The sequence below is a fragment of the Geospiza fortis genome, unplaced genomic scaffold (assembly GCF_000277835.1).
Source record: "Geospiza fortis unplaced genomic scaffold, GeoFor_1.0 scaffold118, whole genome shotgun sequence".
Classification (NCBI taxonomy): domain Eukaryota; kingdom Metazoa; phylum Chordata; class Aves; order Passeriformes; family Thraupidae; genus Geospiza; species Geospiza fortis.
The window spans coordinates 591,951-612,250 of record NW_005054380.1 but is presented as its reverse complement, the minus strand read 5'-3'; the positions used below and the strand labels follow the sequence as shown (position 1 = coordinate 612,250).

Sequence of the window (20,300 nt, the reverse complement as noted above, 5' to 3'; positions counted from 1 at the left end):
GCTGAAACCACCACCACTGTGCTGGGGAAGAATTCCCTGTTTGTAATTACTCATTTTCCCTAATTTCTCCCTTCTCCCAGGTACAATGAGTTTTACTTTCTGACTCACCCGGCCCTGTTCATTAACAATCACTTCCCAGATAACAGTAACTGGCAGCTCCTTAAGCCCACGCTGACGCTGAAGGAGTTTGAGAACAACATGCTGCACAACAGCAACTTCTACACGCTGGGGCTGCTGGCCGCGCGCCCGGACACTCCAATCATCCGAACAGGTAACGGAGAGGCCATGGAGCATCTGCCCTCATGTGCATCTTCCCACATGTGCCTCTTCCCACACCCAACACACACCACTCTGCACCTCTTCAGGCAATCCTGAGCAACCTGAGTGAGTCCAGCAGCTCTTTTAACATAAAACCACTCAGGTGCCACAACTGAACAAGGTGCACATTTAAAACCCCCTCCCTTGGATTTTTTCAAGACCTGCAGGAATTTGACTGGATGGCTAATTTGTGAATGCTAAAAACAGAGTTAAAACTTATGGACATCAACATTTTAGGATGTAATGAAGACTTCAAGCTGTTTGGGAACAGGCTCACAGGGAGGTAGATTAATCTCGTATCTACACACTGGAGAGTTCCTGCAATTTGAAGCTCCTGGAAGCAGCTACTGGGCTGGCAATCAGGTCTAATCACCTCTAATTCAGCCCTTCACGATCACAGAATTCCATAATGGTTTGAGTTGGAAGGAACCTTAAAGCCCATCTCATCCCAACCCCCCACCATGGACAGGGACCCCTTCTACTAGACCAGGTTGCCCCAAACCCCATCCAATCTGGCCTGACGGTACTTTCATTTATATTTCACACAGGCTTTCACATTCTAGCAGACCACAGCTCCATGTCAGGGTGTATCAGAACAGGATAAATGCACATCTCCCAAATAAAGGCCACTCTCATTCTTTCTGAGGGACACTGGTCTAAGCAGACAGATGACGAGCTGTGACCTGCCAGTTGCAGCTCTTGGTTTTACCTCTAGAGAAACTTATTGGGCCAGATTAACCTTCCCAGAACAGGGGGTACGTTAGGGTAAAAACTGTATTGACACTCCTATGCAGCCTCTTTTCTTTTGTATTCCCCAGTAAATGGAAAAGCCTCTGTGTCCGTGGACTGCCGTTCTGGCACGTTATTTATGTTTAAGCTGAAGGGAACAGATGAACACGGTTTGATGACTTTGAAAAGACACGGAATGGAGCTGGATATCTTCCCACAGAAGACAGGGAGCCACAAGCTGGAGATCTTTGCCAAGCCCTCCAAGGCTGAGGCTGTGGATGATGTCTACAAGTGCGTGCTGGAGTACGTGGTGGAGTGCGAGTCCGTGGACAAGGCCATGCGCTTCCCCAAGGAGCTGCACCAGCCCGTGGGGCCCAGCTGGTTCTCCGAGCGCCAGGGCTTCCTGCGGCCATCCCACAGCCAGCCCATCATACACACCAACGACGGGCGCTGCTCCCTCACCTTCACCCTGAGCAAGGACATCAGCGTGCTGACCTCGCTGCACACTGACAGCAGCAGCAGCCTCAGCGAGGACATGGGCAGGCGGCACGTGCTGCAGATCCACCGCAGGAACCAGATCGAGCTCAAGGTCCATCTCCCGCACGCAGGGAACTTCGTGCTCAAAATCTACTCCAAGAAGAAGTCAGACCCTGGTAATTATGATTACATCTTCAACTACCTCATCAGGTGCCTGAACACGGAGGTGAAGTGGCCAGCCTTCCCCCAGAGCTACACCAAGTGGCTGCAAGACTATGAGATCCTGGAGCCGCTCTCAGGGCTGCTGCCGGCGAACCGCAACGTGCAGTTCAAACTCAAAATGCACGGCGTTGCCAAGGTGCTGGTCCAGGCTGAGAACACCTACCCTCTGACCCAGAACAAGGACTGCTGGGAGGGAACCTGCAACACCTCGGGGTGCAGAGAGGTCTTTGTGATGGTGCACGAGAACGCCAACCACAGCTTCTACTCACACGTCCTCAAATACGAAGTTGAGACCCAGTAACACCCACTCCTTGTTCTTTCACTCACCTGCATGAACCGACCTCCCCAACATGCCCCAAACCAGCACACCTTTAGGAGATTGCTCATTCTCTCAACCGAATCTGTTCTTTCAACAAATGCAGGACAACACTTGCAGGCTTTTGCCAGACTGCAGGCTCAAAGATGGTCAAGGAAGCAGAAAATCCTGTTAAAAAAAGGAGCAGCAGTGGAAGACATGAGATAAAACCATCACCTACATTTCAGTAACACTGTCCAGACAAATATTTAGATGAAAACCAACTGTCTGCAGGGCATTCTGCGCCAGCAGGGATTGCTGGTTTCCACATTACGGACCATAAGAAAAGTCTTACGAGGGCTACTCCAAGAATTCACCTAGTTGTGGGGCAGGATGAAGAAAGTGTACCCTGGTTTTGAGCAGCAACATTGGACATGAGGAACTTCAGGATATTTAAACCAACTTTCATTATAACTGTAGTCAAGTTGCAAAATACATCCGAGGAGAGAGAAGAGTTAGGAAGAAGATAAAACATGAAGTTTCCTTGTGCACTTCACTGTCTTACAGATTTCAATAATACTGGAAAAATACTTTTTACACTGACTCTTAAATACAATCAACAAAATCATTTTTACCTTTTTATATTAGAGTATTGTAGAGACTTTTTCTGCTGTAATTATATCCAAAGCATATAGGTGTTTCCATAAGGAAAATTACAGTAAAAATGAGAATAAAGTTCTCAGAAATCACTCCTTCCTCCAACCTGTCTATGCAATACTGCAGCTATAAACTGATGGAGTTACATGGGACAGCAGGCTGAGTGACATTATTATCATGTAACAAACCATTTGGTGCTGTACTCTTGGAAAACACCTCCATGCACAAGGCAAAGAGGGGCTTCTACTGAATCCCACCACAACTGCACATCCTGAGATGGAGCAACATTTTCATAACTGATTCAGGTGCCTGTGAGCGTTAGCATGACCCAAGAGGTATTATGTTTGAGCTTGAATTGAAAATAAACTTGTTATGTTTTTGCACTCTGTTTCATTGACCAAACAATATGGATTCTCTTCCTAAAGCTGCTTTATTTTGCATGCAAAAGAGGTGGGTTATTCCTACATTCCCTCCTCAGTGACTGGGTGGCAGGAATTACTCACAGGGCTGCCCACCTGTAGCAGGCTCACTCCTACATTACTCCTTCGGCCCTAGCATCCCATTTGAGCAGGTTAAGTACCTGCAGCCAGATTCCAGGATCAGCACTCTCTGTGAGGATGCAGGCTGCTACAGACAGGAGCTGCAAGCATAAACACCACATGTAAGCTAACAGGGCTTACTCCAGGGTAAGCTGGGAGCACAGCAAAGCTTCGGGGTCTTTTTGTACTTGGCAACAAGAGGCTCCATATGCAACATAAAAGTAGGTTTTAAGTCCTCCCCTAAACAGCTCAGGGTCTTTGCCCTCAAAAACTGGTGGCAGCAGCTCCTCCCTGCAGGAACACTCACAAGCCGTGGAGCCCAGCAGGCTCCCACTCCCTGGGCATCAGCACAGACTGAGCAGCACAGATGCAAGGCAGATCTTTTGTTTGCCTAAGGACCTTGAAGGCTAAAGCAAGTATTGTCTGTCAGCACAGACAGTCCTGGTTTATTTTGGTGCCTGGCAGAAGGGTTCTTTTTTCTCAGATCCCACTTTTCAGATCAAGGAGGATACACTGCAGTAGTTTTCATTTCGCAGGTCAAGCTGATCCAGTCAAGTACGTTACTTCTTACAATGGCAGGATAAGAAAGCATCCCAGAGAGTTTAGTGACTAAAGAAAACAACTTCTTCCACCAAACAGGGTCAAGGATACCAAAGTACAGACACTGTTCATGGAACCACACATTTGATGTTCACAAATAGACACAAGCACACAAACAGACACTTTGGTAAAGCCTCTCTGCAGGCGACACTGCTATGAACGCGGTCCCTGCTCCTTGTCTCAAAGACTCACTTCCACAAGCCCTCTCTCTAAACTCTATTTCTGTCTCAAGATGGCAGGGGGAACAAAAACTCACCCCAAGAGAGCAAAGAGAACAGTTTATTGCCCCCTACTTAGCACAACCTCGTGGAGTATTCCCTGTTCCTGCAACCCAAGTCTGCAAAACCCAGGCACCTGCAATTCCACACATCTACAGAGTCCCAGATTCTTTAACCTCTCAGGGTAATGAGTGACCGTCAAGCATTGTCACATCCACAGCAGAACATCTGTAACACACTAAAGACAGATGAAGCCTGCACAGCCTCCCACTCTACAGATGTACAAAAGGAAGTGCTGCAAATACAGTTCCACACTTTTGTCTCAATCAAAAAACAAACATTGGCTCTGCCCTGCAAGTGTGCAAGAAATTCTTTAGTGCTATTGAAGGCATAAGTTCAAAGACACAAACCCCCTCTCCAGCTTCATTAATTATAAAGTTTCCAGGGCCAGGTGATTATTCCAAGGGAGCTTTGACACTGCAAAGGCAGACAATGCCTGAGAAACCCTGCAGCCCCAGATAAAAGAACCTCAGAAGTCTGCACTTGCTGTGACACCTCCCTCCAGGATAAACACAGCTCCTTCTCCTCCTCCTCATAAAAAATGCACATTCTTTAGTGCAGCCAAGGTTCCAACACCAGGAGAACAGTTCTGGAACAGACTTCTCAGTTCTCTCAGGGTATCTGCAATGACAGAAAGGGGGAAAGACAAAGCACACACACACCAACATAGGGAAGTAACTCAGCAGTTCCCCTGCTGCAGATGCTACTTTAGTTACATTAGTTCAAATTTTTAGATGAATGAAGCTGATGAATGAATTGTCCCTGAATGAAGCTGCTTATTACAGGTATTAGAAATTGATAAAACTGTAGGATTATAGCTGCTAATTAAGCAAATGGATCATCTTCAGTCTTGCTCTTCCCTTCTGCCAACATGAACTGCCAAATATCTCTGAAGGGATATGGAAGAGCACATCAGAAACAAGGCAAAATGTCTCCTGAACTGCTGAAAACACCAACAGCATGATGCAACACTCAGTAACTAGTTTGAGAAATCATCAGGAAATACAATACTACTTGCCACGTATCATTTAAAAATTAAATTGGTGGCCTCACTGAAGGCTGTGAGGGATCTCTAAGGGTTCTGGCATATCTCACACTCAGTGCATCTATAGGTTCATCTGCAAAGAGGAAACAGTTTGGTGCATTCTCCTGTTCAGATCTTATCAAAATGCCCCACGCCCAACAAGTCCTTACGTGAGATCTGGACAGACAGGGAGGATGTTCCAAAAACACCCATGGACAGCTCTACAGAGGATCCAAGGCCAGTGCTGGATGACCACAGTCCAGCTCCAGCTGGGGCCAGTTCAGCACCTCAACACCAAAGCTGCACAATGAGAATCCAGAATGGATTTGAAGGTTTTATTCTCATGCAAGGAACTCCTCAAGAAAGCCAAAACACAAGGACTTTTGGATTGGAACATTTCTAAACTCTGGGATGCAGAGGTGCATGCCCAAGTGCAGTCCCAGTCTGCAGCCAGGCACCCCCCCTGGCTGAACTCACCTGTCTGACACAATGGTTGGGCTCTGTGTACGTGATGCTTTTGAATTCCTGTTCCCTGACAGCATTAAGCTGCTCTAAGACAAGGTGAAGCTGATGGAAAGGAACAGGAAACTTATGGACATGGAATGTCCTTATCACAAGATTTGCCTGCACAAAGACCATAAAGACTCAGCCACAGGAGCACTGTAGAGACCCAAAAGAAAACAAGTCCATAGGGAATAGGTCCTGTTCACTCATTAACAACTTACTTCCCTCGAGGAAAGACTGAGTATTTTCCCCAAAAGAGGTCACAGATGTATTTTGATGCAGCAGTTCCACTGGACTGTCCAGATTCAACCCAGGCTGGCACCAGCTCACATGGCAGCTGCAATGACATGTGGATGAACCTCACTTGCTTGTGGGTTCTCCTCCCACCCAGTGTCATTTCTCATTCCTATTTCTCTTTTCCAAGAGCCATGACCACATCCAGAATTCAGCCACTCATTCCTCAGCTATCCTGCAGTACTTCAAGCATCCTGTATAGCAAGATAAAGACACAGGATACTACACAAATTGGAAAGGGCAGAAGCTACAAGAACCAGGAAATACTAAGAAATTCCACTAAGGGCAAATTAACTGAGAAAAAATGCAGATAGCCTAAAGGAAAGAGGAATTTTATTCCCTGTTCTTCGAAGAACATAGCTGTGCTGTGATGGAAAAGGTATTGATCCAAGTTCCTGATGAGAAGAGAATATAAGGCACAAGAGTCACTTTATGTATTTGTATAAACAAGAAAAGAGGTGTTTGCCATTCTGATTTATTTCAATGCTTTTACATGTATAAAATATACTTTAAATACATAAAAACTAGGAAATGTTTTGCTTTTAAAAAATACCATCAACTTTGTGAGTGAGCACACAGCTGTGATGCAGCTCTCTGACCTATGGCAAGCTGATTAAAATGTTTGTGGTGTAACACCCCTCATCAGAGCAAGCATGGAGACAGGAGCTCCTTTTCCTCAACTCCCATCCTGCTGATTCAGCTCCAAGTGGGACACGTGGCCTCTCACTCAAGCTCCAATCCCAGCTGGATACAGGCACCTTCCCAGTCACAGTTTGGAAGCACATAAGGAAACCAGCATTCCAATTCCACAAGGAACATTACTCCTGGTGCTCAAATCGTCTCACTATCTTTGCACTCTCTTTTTTCAGTTCCTCAATGTGAGCATTTAGGCACTCCAGGATGTGCTGGGATCTCACTTCTTCATCTTCCAGGTATCGTGCAGCAATGGATCCCACAGAAGCTGTAGGCAAGGGGCACTAAAGGGAAACAAAGGGATTATCAGGCATTCCTTCATTCCAAGTTTTGGCCAGAAACACCACTGATCTTCAAACCACACCACTGAACATGCTCCTAGAGGGCTCATTTCCATCTAATGGGCAGACTAAGCACTCAGGTCTCATACTTGCATCACAGGTCACGTCCCTCCCAATAGCCAGCAACGATTGCTGCACGAAGCCAAGACTGACAAAAAATCACTACTCAAAAATCACAGCTAGAGAAGGTCACTACAGAATACCAAGGAGTTTTCCCTGGGTGCTGGTGCAACATCATCCTGCTCCTTGTCTCCATAAAAATCCCAGTGAGTGGGAGCCCCTCAGAGTTTGGGTCCAGGGAAGGGAAAGCACTGCCAGACTGGTTTTTTTTACCATATATTCCCCACTGGGAATATCTCTGCTTTCTTTCATATACCTCCTCTTCTTCCCTGAAGTAATAGGCTCCTGGTACAATCCCACAGGCAAGTACAGGCCAAACTCCCATTGCAGCTCACAGAACAGCACTTCAGTCCAGCCAGCAATGGCCAACAAGCTAGTCCAGATTCTTTCCTTTACAGTCAACAACTATTCCTGCTCCTCACATCACTTACCCACAAGTTATTAACTTACAAAAACAACACTGTAAACCAGGCTTAATGTACAAGTTGATGAAGAGAAGCCTCGTGCACAGGGGCTGGCACGTGAAATATTAAGGTTACTAAGGGGCTGCTTTCCATTACAGACAAGTTGTCTCAGTGTGTTGGCAAGAGAAAAGAACTGGTTATTTCCAAATCCTGGAGTCTCGTGGTTTTCAGGTCTTGTCAACAGCCAGGAACAAAGGGAAACAAAAAAGGCTACAGACAACAAGCAAATCTCTCCCACCCCACTACTGCCTACTGATGGGAGTTCTGCTCTCTTAGTGCTAAAGGAATTGATTTAAAGACACTGGAGCCTGACCCAGTCAACACCAGGAGAAATATCTGCATTTCCTTAGAAATCTTATTTCTACCTCTCAGAATAAAAAGCAGCCCATTCTCTTCTATTAAACATCAAGCCCTAGAGCTTCTCAGGCCCTAAAGGGGAATTGTTCACACTTTGGGTCCAGTCTTGCAACCTGAAGAGTTTCCATTCACAATACTGTAGTTCCCTAAGTTCCCAACACTGTTCTCTGGGTATGTGCACAAGCTATTTTAGTCTTGAAAAATCAAGACCTGTTCTTGGTCATAAACCTCATCAAAGATCTGGCAAGCCTCCACTTATCTGTGCATTAGCCTTTGAGCCTCTTCTCTGGACTCCTACAAAAAGATAGCTAATAGTTGTCACTGCTATCAATGCAAAAACAGAAGAGAAACTGCTCTGAACACTGCTAGGGCAACACATCTGGAGCAAGGACCAGTGCTCACCATTCTCCCCTCCCTAAACATGACAGGAAGAAGTGATTCAGTGCAAATTTTCTGTATGTTGGTCAGTTTTCTTGTAACTTGCTTCAGCAACTGAGCTGAGGTAGGACAGAGAAAGTGCTAACACTGCTCCTGATGAAAAAAATACCATCAGCAACTGGGAAAAAGAGCAGGCTCCCCTTGTGCAGTGAAGCAGGGATTTCAGGCTTTGTCATCTGCAAGCATAAGCAGCTTTAAGTTCAGTGTGCTGACTGCTGCAGCCTGTTTGAAAAGGGGTAAAACTCACCCTGTGCTCTACAGATGTGCAGCAACCAGCCACCCAGAGCCTGTGAAATACTGACATACTCAGCACTCCACATCCACTCTGAGCCTCTACTACAGGCCCAAGCCAAAAGCTGAAGCAGAATTCTGAGGGGACAGGAGCAGATTCTGGTACACACTGAGGTACAGCACCATGAGCTCTTGGAATTAACTTAGCAAGCACACAAACACAAAGCTGTTCTCCAAGGAGTTCTGAAGAGCCTCTATATGGATCTTCCTGGCCAAGTCTTACCCATCCAGCAGTGGCTTTCCTTCCCTGTTTAACATTTGATTTACTTAGAGGATCACACACAACATGCAGTTAGGTCATGCATTCAAATGCCCATCCCCTTTTGCCAGATAAGAACCCAGCTCTATTTTCAGCTGTTGAGCAGCAAGTAGCTCCTGTACACTGCTTACCAAAAACACAGATTCTCTGTGATGATTTAAGGCAGGCTGCTTAGATGCTTCATCTGCAAAATCTTTGTTTTCATGCACCACATGAAGCACAGACTCCATTCCCAGCCAGGCACGTGACTCCCTGCAGTTCTTGCTGCTGCTCTGGGAGGGTGGCTCACCCATCTCAGGGGTCACAGTTCCTGTTTCTGCAGCCCCACACCTTTGGGAGTCCCTGTGATGATGCTGAGCAGTCCTGTCAGGCTGCAGATGTGTCCTCCCTGTGTGTTCATCCTGCTTGTGCTGTGCTTCCCTGGAAGGCAGGTTTGAGCACAGAACTGAGTTTGTCTCTTAGCAGCTGAACTCCAGCAAAAACTCACACAAGAGGCAACAATTAACATAGATGTTACTAACAGCCCTGGCAATCCAAACTTGTTTCCATAGCACTTCCAGACACACATTCAGTCCCTGTGGAATTCTCTCTCTCTTCTGCTACTGTAGATATCAAAAACCACAGCCTGCACATCCTAGCACAGCAACAGAAAGGAACACAGCTGCCTGGGCCACATCTAATCCTGTTACCAAAAACAGCACAGACTGCTGCTCCAAAGAGAGGCAAAGGCAGACAAAAGACAAACACTGCTGGCTTTGCAGAACACAAACCAGCTGGGACTCAAAGCTACTGCACTGCTTAAGGCACAAAGGCAGATTCCCAACCAGTCCTTGTGTTCTCCCAGACACACAATGCACTGGAGAGACACCCAGCATGCCCTTAAACATCCCCACACCTTCTGCTCTCCTTCCCCCTGATGAAGCAGCATCCCTGGGGTCACTCACCTGTGCTGTACATCCCTGGGCTCTCCGCCTTGCCCCTGCTGAGCCATGCCCTCAGGTTCACCTGGGCATACCTGTGCAGTGACCCCCAGTTTTGCCCTGGTCTCTGCGAGGTCCTTCCGCAGCTGCTGGTTCTCAGCTATTAATTTCTGGAGCTCAGCAGTGTAGTCCTCCCTGAGTGCTCTCAGGGTGCCAGCACCCCCCTAACAGACAAAGAAGGGCAGAAGTCAGAAGTTCTGGTTTGCAGGATACCACAGTCACATCCAGAGCAAAGGCCAGCTAGAGATTCCTTAAGGCATAACCCCAACCTCACTCTGACTGGCAAAACCTTCAAGACTTTCCTAGGAGAAAATTAATTATACATATACCTTACTGGGTCTTCATCCAGATTCACTAGGCTGATCTGCCTGGGATGGTCAGTCTCTCTCACCACTGGATTCCTTTTAGAACGGGAAAACATGGACCTAGGATAGCCCAGATGTACCTGCCTCTGGCCTTTCTGAAACTCTGAACAACTTGCTTCTTCCCATCATCTTCTTTTTACTAGGCCAGGTGAGTATAATTTCCACTGCTTCTATCCCTGTGACATTCCCACTTGCTTTTTGCCAATTCTATTAAATTTAGATGCTTAATTAATTCTCATCAGCTCAGTATCTAAGGCCTTTCCAAATATGCATTAGGACTGCCAGGCCAAGATCCAGCTCCTGTGCCTTAGGGCTGTAGGGCTTTTTTTTTAAGGAAGATTTCCTGCTTTTCACACTGCTGCCACATTTTTGGGAATTCACACAGGCAAAAGCCACCAGGCACTTTTCAAGCAGAAAGTAATGGGCCTTAAGTTATTTCAGTTTCAAACCAGCCCTCCAGAAAGCTGTGCTTTTAATCCATCTCACCAGCCACAGGCTTCTGTTCAGCACTTTCCCAGGAACTTGGCACATTTGACAATCACCCCAAACTAATACTAAGAGGTATTTCCTTCCCACAGATCTAACAGGATAAAAGCTCTGACATACTCTCATGAGCTTCTCAGCTGTCTGAATCCAGCCCTTGCCCCCTACAGGGAAGCAGCCATTCTGCTTAAGTTGAGACAGAACTTGCAAACCAGCCACTTCTTCCTTCACAAAATGAGCCAACTCGTTATTTCTGCCAAAGCTGCACCTCTGCCATGCAGGCTCCTCTTCTCCCCTCTGCCTCAGGAGTTTTGGAGGTTTTGTTCAGCTGTAGGAGCCCACCACAGGGCTCTTTCCAAGAACACTGCCCCAACACATCCAGCCCATATTCCCAGTCTGCATCCCCCTCATGGAGAGCAAAGGAGGGCCCTGCTGAATGGCTCCTCACTAGGGGAGAACACACTCTCACCCCAAGCATTTCAAGGGCCAGAGCAGTTACAGCTCTCAGACAGGTCAAAAGGACATCACAGGTTGAGAATCAAAGGTTTGAGGTAAACTGGCTTAAAATGGAAGCGTAATGAAATGTACTAAAAAACGTGGGCCAAAGCCCATGGAGAAGACATGGAAATTATGGCTGCTTCTGTAGTTCTCTTCACCACTCTCTGACTGAACAAATGCTTGATATTTCTGCACCTTATTTCCTCTCAAATTGCCTCTTTTGCTTGGGTTTAAAGTTCACTGAGCTCTATTCCCCATTTTGAGAGGCCTGGGCAAAGACTCTGACTATTTCCAGGCAGGTACACAAGGCTAGCCCCTTCCCAGCTCCTGGTCCTCAAAACCTCATACCTTCAGCTTACCACACTCTGTTTTTTCCAAAATCTCTGAGAGATGACGGTTTTCCAGCCTCAAGGTTTCCAGCTGGACCAGAATTACCTGAGGAGACAGAGGCAACCAACAAGCTCAGAAAAAGAACACAATGCAGGCCCATAACACCCCCAGCTTTTGTACAGAGGCTAAAGATAGAAGGAAATTACTAATGTAGCTAAAACCCAGGATGGTGTTCCAAGCCTTCAGATCCCTTAAACAGATAGCATAAGAGTCTTGTGCCTTTTTTACCCTGTGCTCCACTGCTTTCCTCTCTGCTCTTTCAATCTCTGCTCTGAGCTGCTGCTCCAGGTCTGAGGTGGAGCCGCTCGCCGATGCAATGGTGATGTCCCGCTGCTGCAGCTCCTGGGTCAGCCTGGAGATCTCCCTTTTCATCCCCTCCAGCTCACTGCTGTGCATTTGTTCAGCCTGAGAGAGCTGGTCTTTCAGCTGGAGGAAGACATGCACACATCATTAATGAGCTTTTAAAACATGTTTCAGCTAAAAAAGCAAAAGTATTGCACATGGGAATGTGAAATCTCAGTCCTGGAAAACAAAAAGGCTCTCTGTAACAAACCCTCTGCACGTGCTTGTCCTTCCTGATTGAGAGCCACCTCATCCCAATCCCCTCCCACACCACACACTGCCAACTGGAAAGAAGTTTCATGCCATGAGGTACTTGAGAAAACCCACAATTTATCAAACCAACAGCCTCTTCAGCTCATCATTCAACCTCTGTAGGCAAAGGTTCACCATGACTGGGGAAGCACAGTAACCCTTGGGAAATATAACCCTGCAATTGGCCACTCTGCCTTCCTGGGGTATTTGAAGATACCATTTAAATATGGTAACTTTAAATAGCTCAAGCTGGCTTTTTCTTCCAGGAATTAATTTGCCCTAAGTCTTTTGAATCAATATTAGAGTTGAATCAATGTTAGCTCGTAGCAACTAAAGCTTCCCATGGCAAACTTCCACCAGCCAGCTATGCACAGGGTAAAAATACATCTCTTTGTTTTCCTAACTCTGTGTGATGACCACTAGGCCCTGCATGATGAGAGAATAATCATTCCCTATTTACTTTCCACATGACAGGCATGATTTTATTTTCAGTCCATTCAATCTCATTTATCTCTTTTCCAGTTTGCTAAGTCCTATTCCATTCAGCTGTTGCTTGTATAAAAACCACTCCATCCTTTATGGCCATCTTTTTCCATACCTTATCTTGGTTTATTCAATGCTTTTTGAGGTGGCAGACCTGCACCACATACAATATGCTTGTAGGCACACTTAATATTTATTCAGTGGCACGACAGACCAACAGCAGCATAATTCCTTCCCCAGGACTCCATTCCATTAGTCAGAAATATAAACCACCCAAACACACAGGATTTTTCTGAGAATTACAAGCATTTTAGAAAATTGAACCAGATGATCTCTGCCTACCCATGTAAATACCGTTCACATGGTGATTTATCTCCATGTCACCTCAATGCCTCCCAAGTATATAAAACAGAAACAGCCTTCATAAATCTCTCCCTCCTCCCCAGCAGCCTGTGGGAGATTCATTTACTGTGTGGCTGTTTAGATGTGTAACCAAGCACACATCTCTGGCAAGATCTGCACCTCTGTATGTTCAGAATAAAGGATGAAGGATTTCCACACAAGTGAGGTTTTTCACTCAGGTTCAATGAGGCTTCCACTCTACCAGGCTCCAGTGAAAGCTCTCACATGAGTTGATGCAGACCATTATGAAGAGCCAAGCTAGTGGAGGGCCTGCCCCCCTTGGGTGCTCAGAGCTCTGGGGTGAGCCCCTCGGGGCAGGTGAGCTGCTCCATTCCTCCCAGCCCCTGCCCTCATGCCCAGCTATCCAGCCTGAAACACACTCCCTTATTCACACAGGGACCAGGACACATTTGAAGTCCTGCCTCAAGTGTGACAGGACATATTACAGCAAACTCACTCCTCCTCTGCTCTTCATCCTGCTGGGAGCCTGTATCAGGCTTAAACTCAGAATTCTAGACCTTAATTTCTTTGCATATTTTCCCCTCCAGCAGTAAGTCAAGCATCAGTATCAAGCATACAGAAGTACTGGGGGAGGCCCAGGAGATGCTCACAAAGCCAGGTTCAGACACCTGCACACAGGTGTCCTCTCAACCCTTCCTCTGCCAGGTGTGCTCCTTACCTCCAGCAGATCCCTGCCTGCCAGCAGCCCTGCCCTGGTGCCACTGTTGAGGCACTGGCACACAGGGATCAGCTCACCCCACCACTGCCATCCCACTCCCCAGGAACAAAGCCATGTTACCTTTTTAATCTCTGCCCTTGACTCAGTCTGGTCTTCTTCCAGGGACTGCAGCTCTTTGATATTCTCCCCCAGCTCCTCGCTCAGCTGCACACACCTGGCATTTGAAGACACCAGGCTGGGTGCCAAATGCAAAAGTATAGATTAGAATAACCCAAGGAGGAGGAAATGGTCAGAGAAACTTTGATCTTCCAGGCAGTCCTTTATGTCCATTACAACAGAAACTAAACTCAGCCTACAAGTTCCTTACCAATCCTCTGGGTTTGTTTTCCAAAATCATTTCACAAGAGATCAGGAAGCTCATCTAACAGATAACAACTGTTTCTTGCTTGTTTATTTACAAAGTAAGATTACAAAATTTATATGTAAACACAAGTCTGAAAACCACAAACTTGGAGAGGAATCATAGAATCACAAAATGCTTTGGGTTGGGAGGGACCCTAAAGCTCAACTCATTCCACCCCCTGCCATGGGGAGGGACACCTTCAACTGGACCAGGTTGCCTCAACCCCCATCCAGCCTGGTCTTGAGTACCTCCAGAGACAGGGAGCCCCCAATCTCTCTGGACAGATTTGTTTATAACCCTCACTTCACAGGAAGGTCTGGATCTGGTTCTAACCAGCTGTCTAACAAAGACTCCTTAGCCTCAGTAAAGGTGCTCAGCCTAAGGAAGCTGGAACCCTGAGAACACCCACCATGTGCAGAGAAAGGCAGCCAACCAATTAGCAAAGCAGTCACTATTACCCTGCAAAATGAATTGCACTTGATTTCTTTGGCCCTTTGATATTTAAAACAAGCCTACAAACATCACTAGTTAACTTGATGAACACAATTAGGTGCTGTGTTATTATCCAAGACTACTTGCACTTGCAGAGGGAGCAAGCAGAGGGTTACCTGTTCTCAAGACGAGTCACCTCTGACTGCAAGTGCTGCTCCTTCTTCTGGGCAACATCCAGCTGCAGCAGCACCTGCTCCAGCTCCAGCCCTGCAGAGGACAATGGCTTCCCTTGCAAGCGCTCCTCCAAGGCCCTACACAGAAATAGCAGCTTTACAGAAACATGCACAGAATAACAGCACAGAAACATGTCTGAGTTCATTGGTACAGGGAACATAACTGCTGGAGTTCTCTGAAAAATACACAGCACCAAAAAGCAGGTGACCACTGTGTGCAGTGTGAGTAAGCAAACACAGCAGCTGGATGACAGCCCCTGCTTGAGTTAAGGCTGACTGAAAAAGACTATCTTTTATTTTGATGTTGGCCTCCCTGTCAGAGACTGGTAGGTGACCAACATCCAAACCTTCTGACACAGCCACCAGAACCCAACAGCCTCTGCACACTGCCTGGGCAGAAGGCTAACATGATTTTGTCACAGATGTAGTTACCTGAGCAAGCCCCAACCAGTGAGAACTTTCACCTAGGTTAATAAGCCATGTTATCAAACCCTGAAAGGCCTCCAGCACTTGGCTGAAAATGCCTGGGAGAAACATTCTCAAAAGCCCTGCACTGCCTCCAGAAACCCGGCTGAGGAAAGTGGATTCCCTCCATGCTCTTCACTGATTATCTGCTAATTCCAAAAGCAATGCAAATTGAAAAATGCTGCAAGGCAGCGCAGTGCTTGTGATAAACTGCAGTGCACTATGTTAAATACAACCAATACAGATCCAGCTGCATGAAAATGCTGCTACTGTCCTCAGTGAGAAACCTGGAACATGGACCTGGATTGAAGAGCCAAAGTACCAGCAAGGCACAGATGCTACCTGATGAGGAGTTCTTTTGTGTGAAGAGTTTCAGTCATCCTGTCCAGCTGTTTCTGTAACTGTTCCTGGTGCAGTTTCGAGCTGCTAATGAAATCTTCTTGGGACTGCAAGGTGGCTCTCAGTTCCATCTTCTCATCCTGCAGCACCTGCACAGGAGGTAGAAAGAGTGACTGCTGCAAGATGGACCAAACCAGTTAGTTGCAATGTGACAAGAGGTTGATCAGATCTTTTAGGACCCTTTGAAATACTGCAGAGCAGCACATTCCTACAAAGTCAATTTTGATGCTAATCAGGAACTTTACAAAGGCTCTAGAAAGAGACAGACTCCAGGATGAAAAGCCTTCCCACCACTTCAGACTCGATTTTTTAAGAGTTCCTCCACTGACCTCTAACATTGTCTTGGACTGTCTTAATTCCTCTTGAACTCTGTGCTGATCTTCCAGAATGATGCGATTGTCCTCACTGAGGTCATCCACCCTCATGCTGAGCCTCTGCACCTCCAGCTCGTTGGCACTGATGGTGTCCTTGGCCCTCTCCAGCCTGCTGCTCAAGTGCTGGATTTCCGAGCGGCTCGCCAGCTCCACCGAGTCCAGCATCTGCTTCCGACTGGCCAGCTGGGTCTGCAACAGCAAGCACCTGCTAGAGCTAAACTGCAAAACCACCAAAGTTCTACCAAAGCTAAATTCAACACAGCTACTGATTTCTTGGTCTAATGAGCCACATTCTCATTCTCAACAATACCTTCCAGGGAATTAGGGAGAGTATTGTTCCAGGGTTACATGATGGATAAAGCTTCCCAAGGCAAATAGAATAAGTAAAAAATAAAATGAAAAAAGAGGGAGACATTTGATTCCAAAAGCAGTTCAAAGAGAATCTGGAAAATGAGAATCTGAAATCACTCCAGCTGCCCAAGTATGATTTGTCTAAGAACAAAGCCTCCTGCTATTATTTTGCTCATGAGCTCAAGGCTAGACCAGGACTAATGGCTGCAGGTAAGAAAGTCTGTAAACCAAACAGGGCAGAGATTACCCAAGCATTAATTCCACACCAGGACAGAAAGCAGCTCAGGGTGCTCAACTGCAAAACCACAACCACCAAACAGCCCCAAAACAAACCAGTTTGTAACAGCCAATTTGCTTTGCTCTCTGCAGTAAATACCTGGTTCCAGCAGCCTGAGGGAGTGCTCACTTTGAATTTTTCAGCGCTCTAATGGCAGACAAAAAAGTTACAAGGAATGTATGAGTAGCAGACAATATCTGCTCTATAATTTATAGGCACAATACTTTATTTCATAGCATTTCTTTCCACACAGCTAGCTGGTGAAATTTAACAAGCCAGCTCTCACATAAACTTCTAGGAACATTCACTTCATGTAGCCCCTTACTGTATAAAATCTTTGAATTTTTAAAGGCTCAAACAAAATATTTGAGCAGTCCTATCCTCCCAGTTTCAAAGAGCAGCAATGCCTGCCAGCTTCAGAAGCATCACATGGTTTGATTTACACAAACTGTAAGAACCGCTCATTTGCAAGGCTATGGTATAGTTTTGATTACAGCCTTTTATTATTATTAAAATAGTCATGACAGAAAAGATAATCAAGAGGGCCAAGAGTTTAAAGCAGAGCCTTTCCTCACCCAAGAAGCCAGAGTATCAGACTGCTTGAACATTTATTTCAACATTAAGAAAACATTTAAGCTGTCTCTTATTTCCAGCCACACAATATCCAGGCCAGCAGACGATTCCAGGTTTTTAGGAAAGGCTGACTTTAAAGGCTGAAGGTGTTCCAGAAGGTGGTCTGTACCAGGGAAAATTTCAGGCTTCCCTAAGCTGCTCTGCAAGAGCTGAGTGGATGCCAGATGAAAGGAGAGAGAGGGGAAGTACTCCATGGTCATGGATCTCAGCTTGACCTTGTGCTAGAAAGACAACTGAGCACGTAAAATGTACAGAAACGTCCAAGGCAAAAAAATTAGCACTTCCATGCTGGGCTTTTCAAAGCAACTGAGGATTCAGGCAGTCTTTTCACAGTACCTGTGCACCTAAGGCACCTATACAGCTCCGGGAAAACCTCCCCAGCCTCCTGGTTTTCTGCTGCACAGTAAGACAAGTTCCTCTGTGCCCCAGTGTCCCAGCCTGAGCTCCAAGGACACATCTGTTCCCAAACAATTGAGCTATCAACGACACACAGACAGCAGAGCAGCAAGACCTTCTGCTCAAGGACTCTCTCTGCATTTGTACATCTCCTGGTGTCAGCCTCTCACAAAGCCCCTGTCAGAGCCAGCTTCAATCCTGTCATCACAGTCTCCCTCCTCGCAGGAGCTTCCACTCAAGAGCAACTCAGGAGCCCATTAAGGCAAAGTCCCCAGCAAGAGCTTCTTATCAGTGTCTGCTGTGATTGTGTCTGTGTGACTTCACAGCTGTGCTCTAGGTCAATTCATCTTGCTCTGCTGCAGCACCACTAATTCACTGAGCCATCAGCTTTGCAGAACAGCAGCCCCACTACTTTTTGCCTTTGAGAGACTTAAAAAGAGGGGTGGGGGGCTGGAAACTGCTGTTGCTTCAGTATTTTATGGACATCTCTGCTGTAGGGGAAGACTGTTTTCCAACAGTACCCTCTGAGCTGGACCCACAAGGTACATATCTACCTGCTGGCAGGTACACAGCTTTCAAGTAGACAACATGATGTAACATATTTTAAAGTGTTATATGCTGGGGTCTCTGCCTCTCAGGGAAATCTGCATCCTACTCTCTTCTCTGCTAACCAGAGTGATGGCAGGGAGAGCTGCACAAGGTTTATCTAATCTCTGATGACAGACTCCAGACCTTTTCTCCATACAGCACTCGTACAAGCAAACCTTATTCCACCAGAACATTAAAAGTCACTTCAATGGCAATCTGAACTGGATGGGAGCCTGAGAGATTTCATTAGCCTCTCCCTCCCTGCCACAAACAAAGCAGAAACTTCCAGCACACGTTAATTGTACCTGCATGAGCTCGGAGTGCTCTGCCAGAGCCTTGCGCTGCGCCTCCAGCGATGCCACCTGCTGCTGGTACTGCAGGCGCTGCTTCTCCCAGTCAAGTGATTTCTGACGGAACTCCTGCAAGGACAGCAGGGGTGGCTTGGAGCAGTACATCCCCCTCCAGTTCACATCCATGTTTGCCTTCTCTCCCCACCATATCCTCACACCTTTCCCCCAGCAGGGAAACCATTAGCCAGTCACCTGATGAAGCAGCTCAGCAGTGCAGAGCCCTCACACACCGTGCTCGCTGCACTCCTTCCCCACCTGATGTAAAGCTCACAAATGTTAAGTGCCAAAACATTCATGGCTGATTTCATGGCTTTGCTGTCAGGGGTTTAACAATTCAGACTGGCTTTGGCTTCCAAAACATGCTGCTACTGAAATCACCAAGATGACAAGAATTAAATACAGAATTTGACTGCTAATCTCTGCTCCAGAAATTGGATACTACATCAGGCAGATGTCTGTTGTTACCACATCTCTCAGGAGGAGAAAACTGAGTGGGGTTGAGCTCAGCAAAGCAGAAAGATTAGAAGATGAGACAGGGTTGAGAAGAAGTTTGACATGTAGCTCCCTCCTCCTCAAAGAAGTGAGAATACAACCTCCCCACACTGGGATTCATTCCATTCACATAATTAGTTACTCTTCCAGTACCTCCTTCCTTTTATTTAGTCTAAGGGTAAGAACAGCATTAAGGTTTATGCAGTGCAGTCAGAGGCCCCAACACACGAAACTGCCTTTATCACACATGCAGTTGAGAAGAGCTGCACCTGGAGAGTTGATGGGCAGTGCTCCTTAAGCAGGAGTCACTGTCCACTTCCTAGTGGACAGTTCAGTCACCAGTGAAGCCCAGTAAGGCAGTTAATACATACAAGCTGGTCAGCACTTGCTTTTTCACCACATACCTCCAGCTTCCTGGTCAGTCGGCTCAATTCAAACTTGTCCTCCTCTTGTCCCTTGTAAGCTTCTCCTCTGCTTCTTTTTTTCTTCTGCAGCTTCTCATAGCTCCTCCTCAGCCGTGACAACTGCAGGATATAGTGAAAGAGAGAGCTTTGCTCAAGGCCTCAAGGCAAGAATTAAACAGCCCTTTGAAAGTGGTTCACACAAACAATGCCCTCATCAAGGCCACACAGCTCCCAAGTGAAGGCTTCTATTTGGATAATGAGTCTTTTATTCCAACAGCACAGCAAAACACACGAGTTGTATGAGAGTAGCAAGATGCCACTGAAGTCATGACATCAGCAGCTTTAACTAAAGCTCTGTCTTACCATAATTAAAGCATGACTGAAATATTGATCAGATGGAGGTTTACAGGCAGCTGTCAATGCAGCAAGAACACAGCAACCCCCTCTCTACAGGTGGTTCCCAGCCCCAGGAAGACCCAGCAGCACCTGTGGCTGATCTGCTCACCCACAGGAGCACACCCACCACACCACACACAGGTAAATCTTGTGTGATCAAAATACATTTGTGCAGCTCAGGTGGGAACTAGAACTCTCCTGCTTAGTGGGAGAAGGAAGGTTTGAGAATTGCCATTACCCATAATATCAACACCACTTCATCTGTCATTTTCTGCTTAGATACACTGTGTATTTCACAATGAGTGGAGAATGCCAACAGAAAATATCACTCCT

At 46.5% G+C, this 20,300-nt stretch overlaps 2 protein-coding genes across 3 annotated transcripts in view; one reads left to right on the top strand and one right to left on the bottom strand.

Annotated features, from left to right (window-relative positions):
- The window catches only part of KY (kyphoscoliosis peptidase), a 17,668-nt gene extending 15,621 nt beyond the window's left edge, over nucleotides 1-2,047 (top strand). Inside the window, exons 11-12 of the mRNA XM_005425039.1 lie at nucleotides 81-271; nucleotides 1,137-2,047. Of these exons, the coding sequence (XP_005425096.1) occupies nucleotides 81-271; nucleotides 1,137-2,047 (1,102 nt within the window). The remainder of the gene's footprint in view (nucleotides 1-80; nucleotides 272-1,136) is intronic.
- A 4,349-nt stretch (nucleotides 2,048-6,396) lies between these two features.
- The window catches only part of CEP63 (centrosomal protein 63), a 39,752-nt gene continuing 25,848 nt past the window's right edge, over nucleotides 6,397-20,300 (bottom strand). For both annotated transcript variants that reach the window (XM_031060358.1, XM_031060359.1), the window contains 11 exons: nucleotides 19,572-19,691; nucleotides 18,631-18,744; nucleotides 16,036-16,269; nucleotides 15,650-15,795; nucleotides 14,786-14,920; nucleotides 13,895-14,009; nucleotides 11,845-12,042; nucleotides 11,575-11,661; nucleotides 9,845-10,044; nucleotides 9,032-9,320; nucleotides 6,397-6,914 (listed from right to left, as the gene is read on the bottom strand). In XM_031060358.1, the coding sequence (XP_030916218.1) occupies nucleotides 6,756-6,914; nucleotides 9,032-9,320; nucleotides 9,845-10,044; nucleotides 11,575-11,661; nucleotides 11,845-12,042; nucleotides 13,895-14,009; nucleotides 14,786-14,920; nucleotides 15,650-15,795; nucleotides 16,036-16,269; nucleotides 18,631-18,744; nucleotides 19,572-19,691 (1,797 nt within the window). In that variant the 3' untranslated portion in view covers nucleotides 6,397-6,755. The remainder of the gene's footprint in view (nucleotides 6,915-9,031; nucleotides 9,321-9,844; nucleotides 10,045-11,574; nucleotides 11,662-11,844; nucleotides 12,043-13,894; nucleotides 14,010-14,785; nucleotides 14,921-15,649; nucleotides 15,796-16,035; nucleotides 16,270-18,630; nucleotides 18,745-19,571; nucleotides 19,692-20,300) is intronic.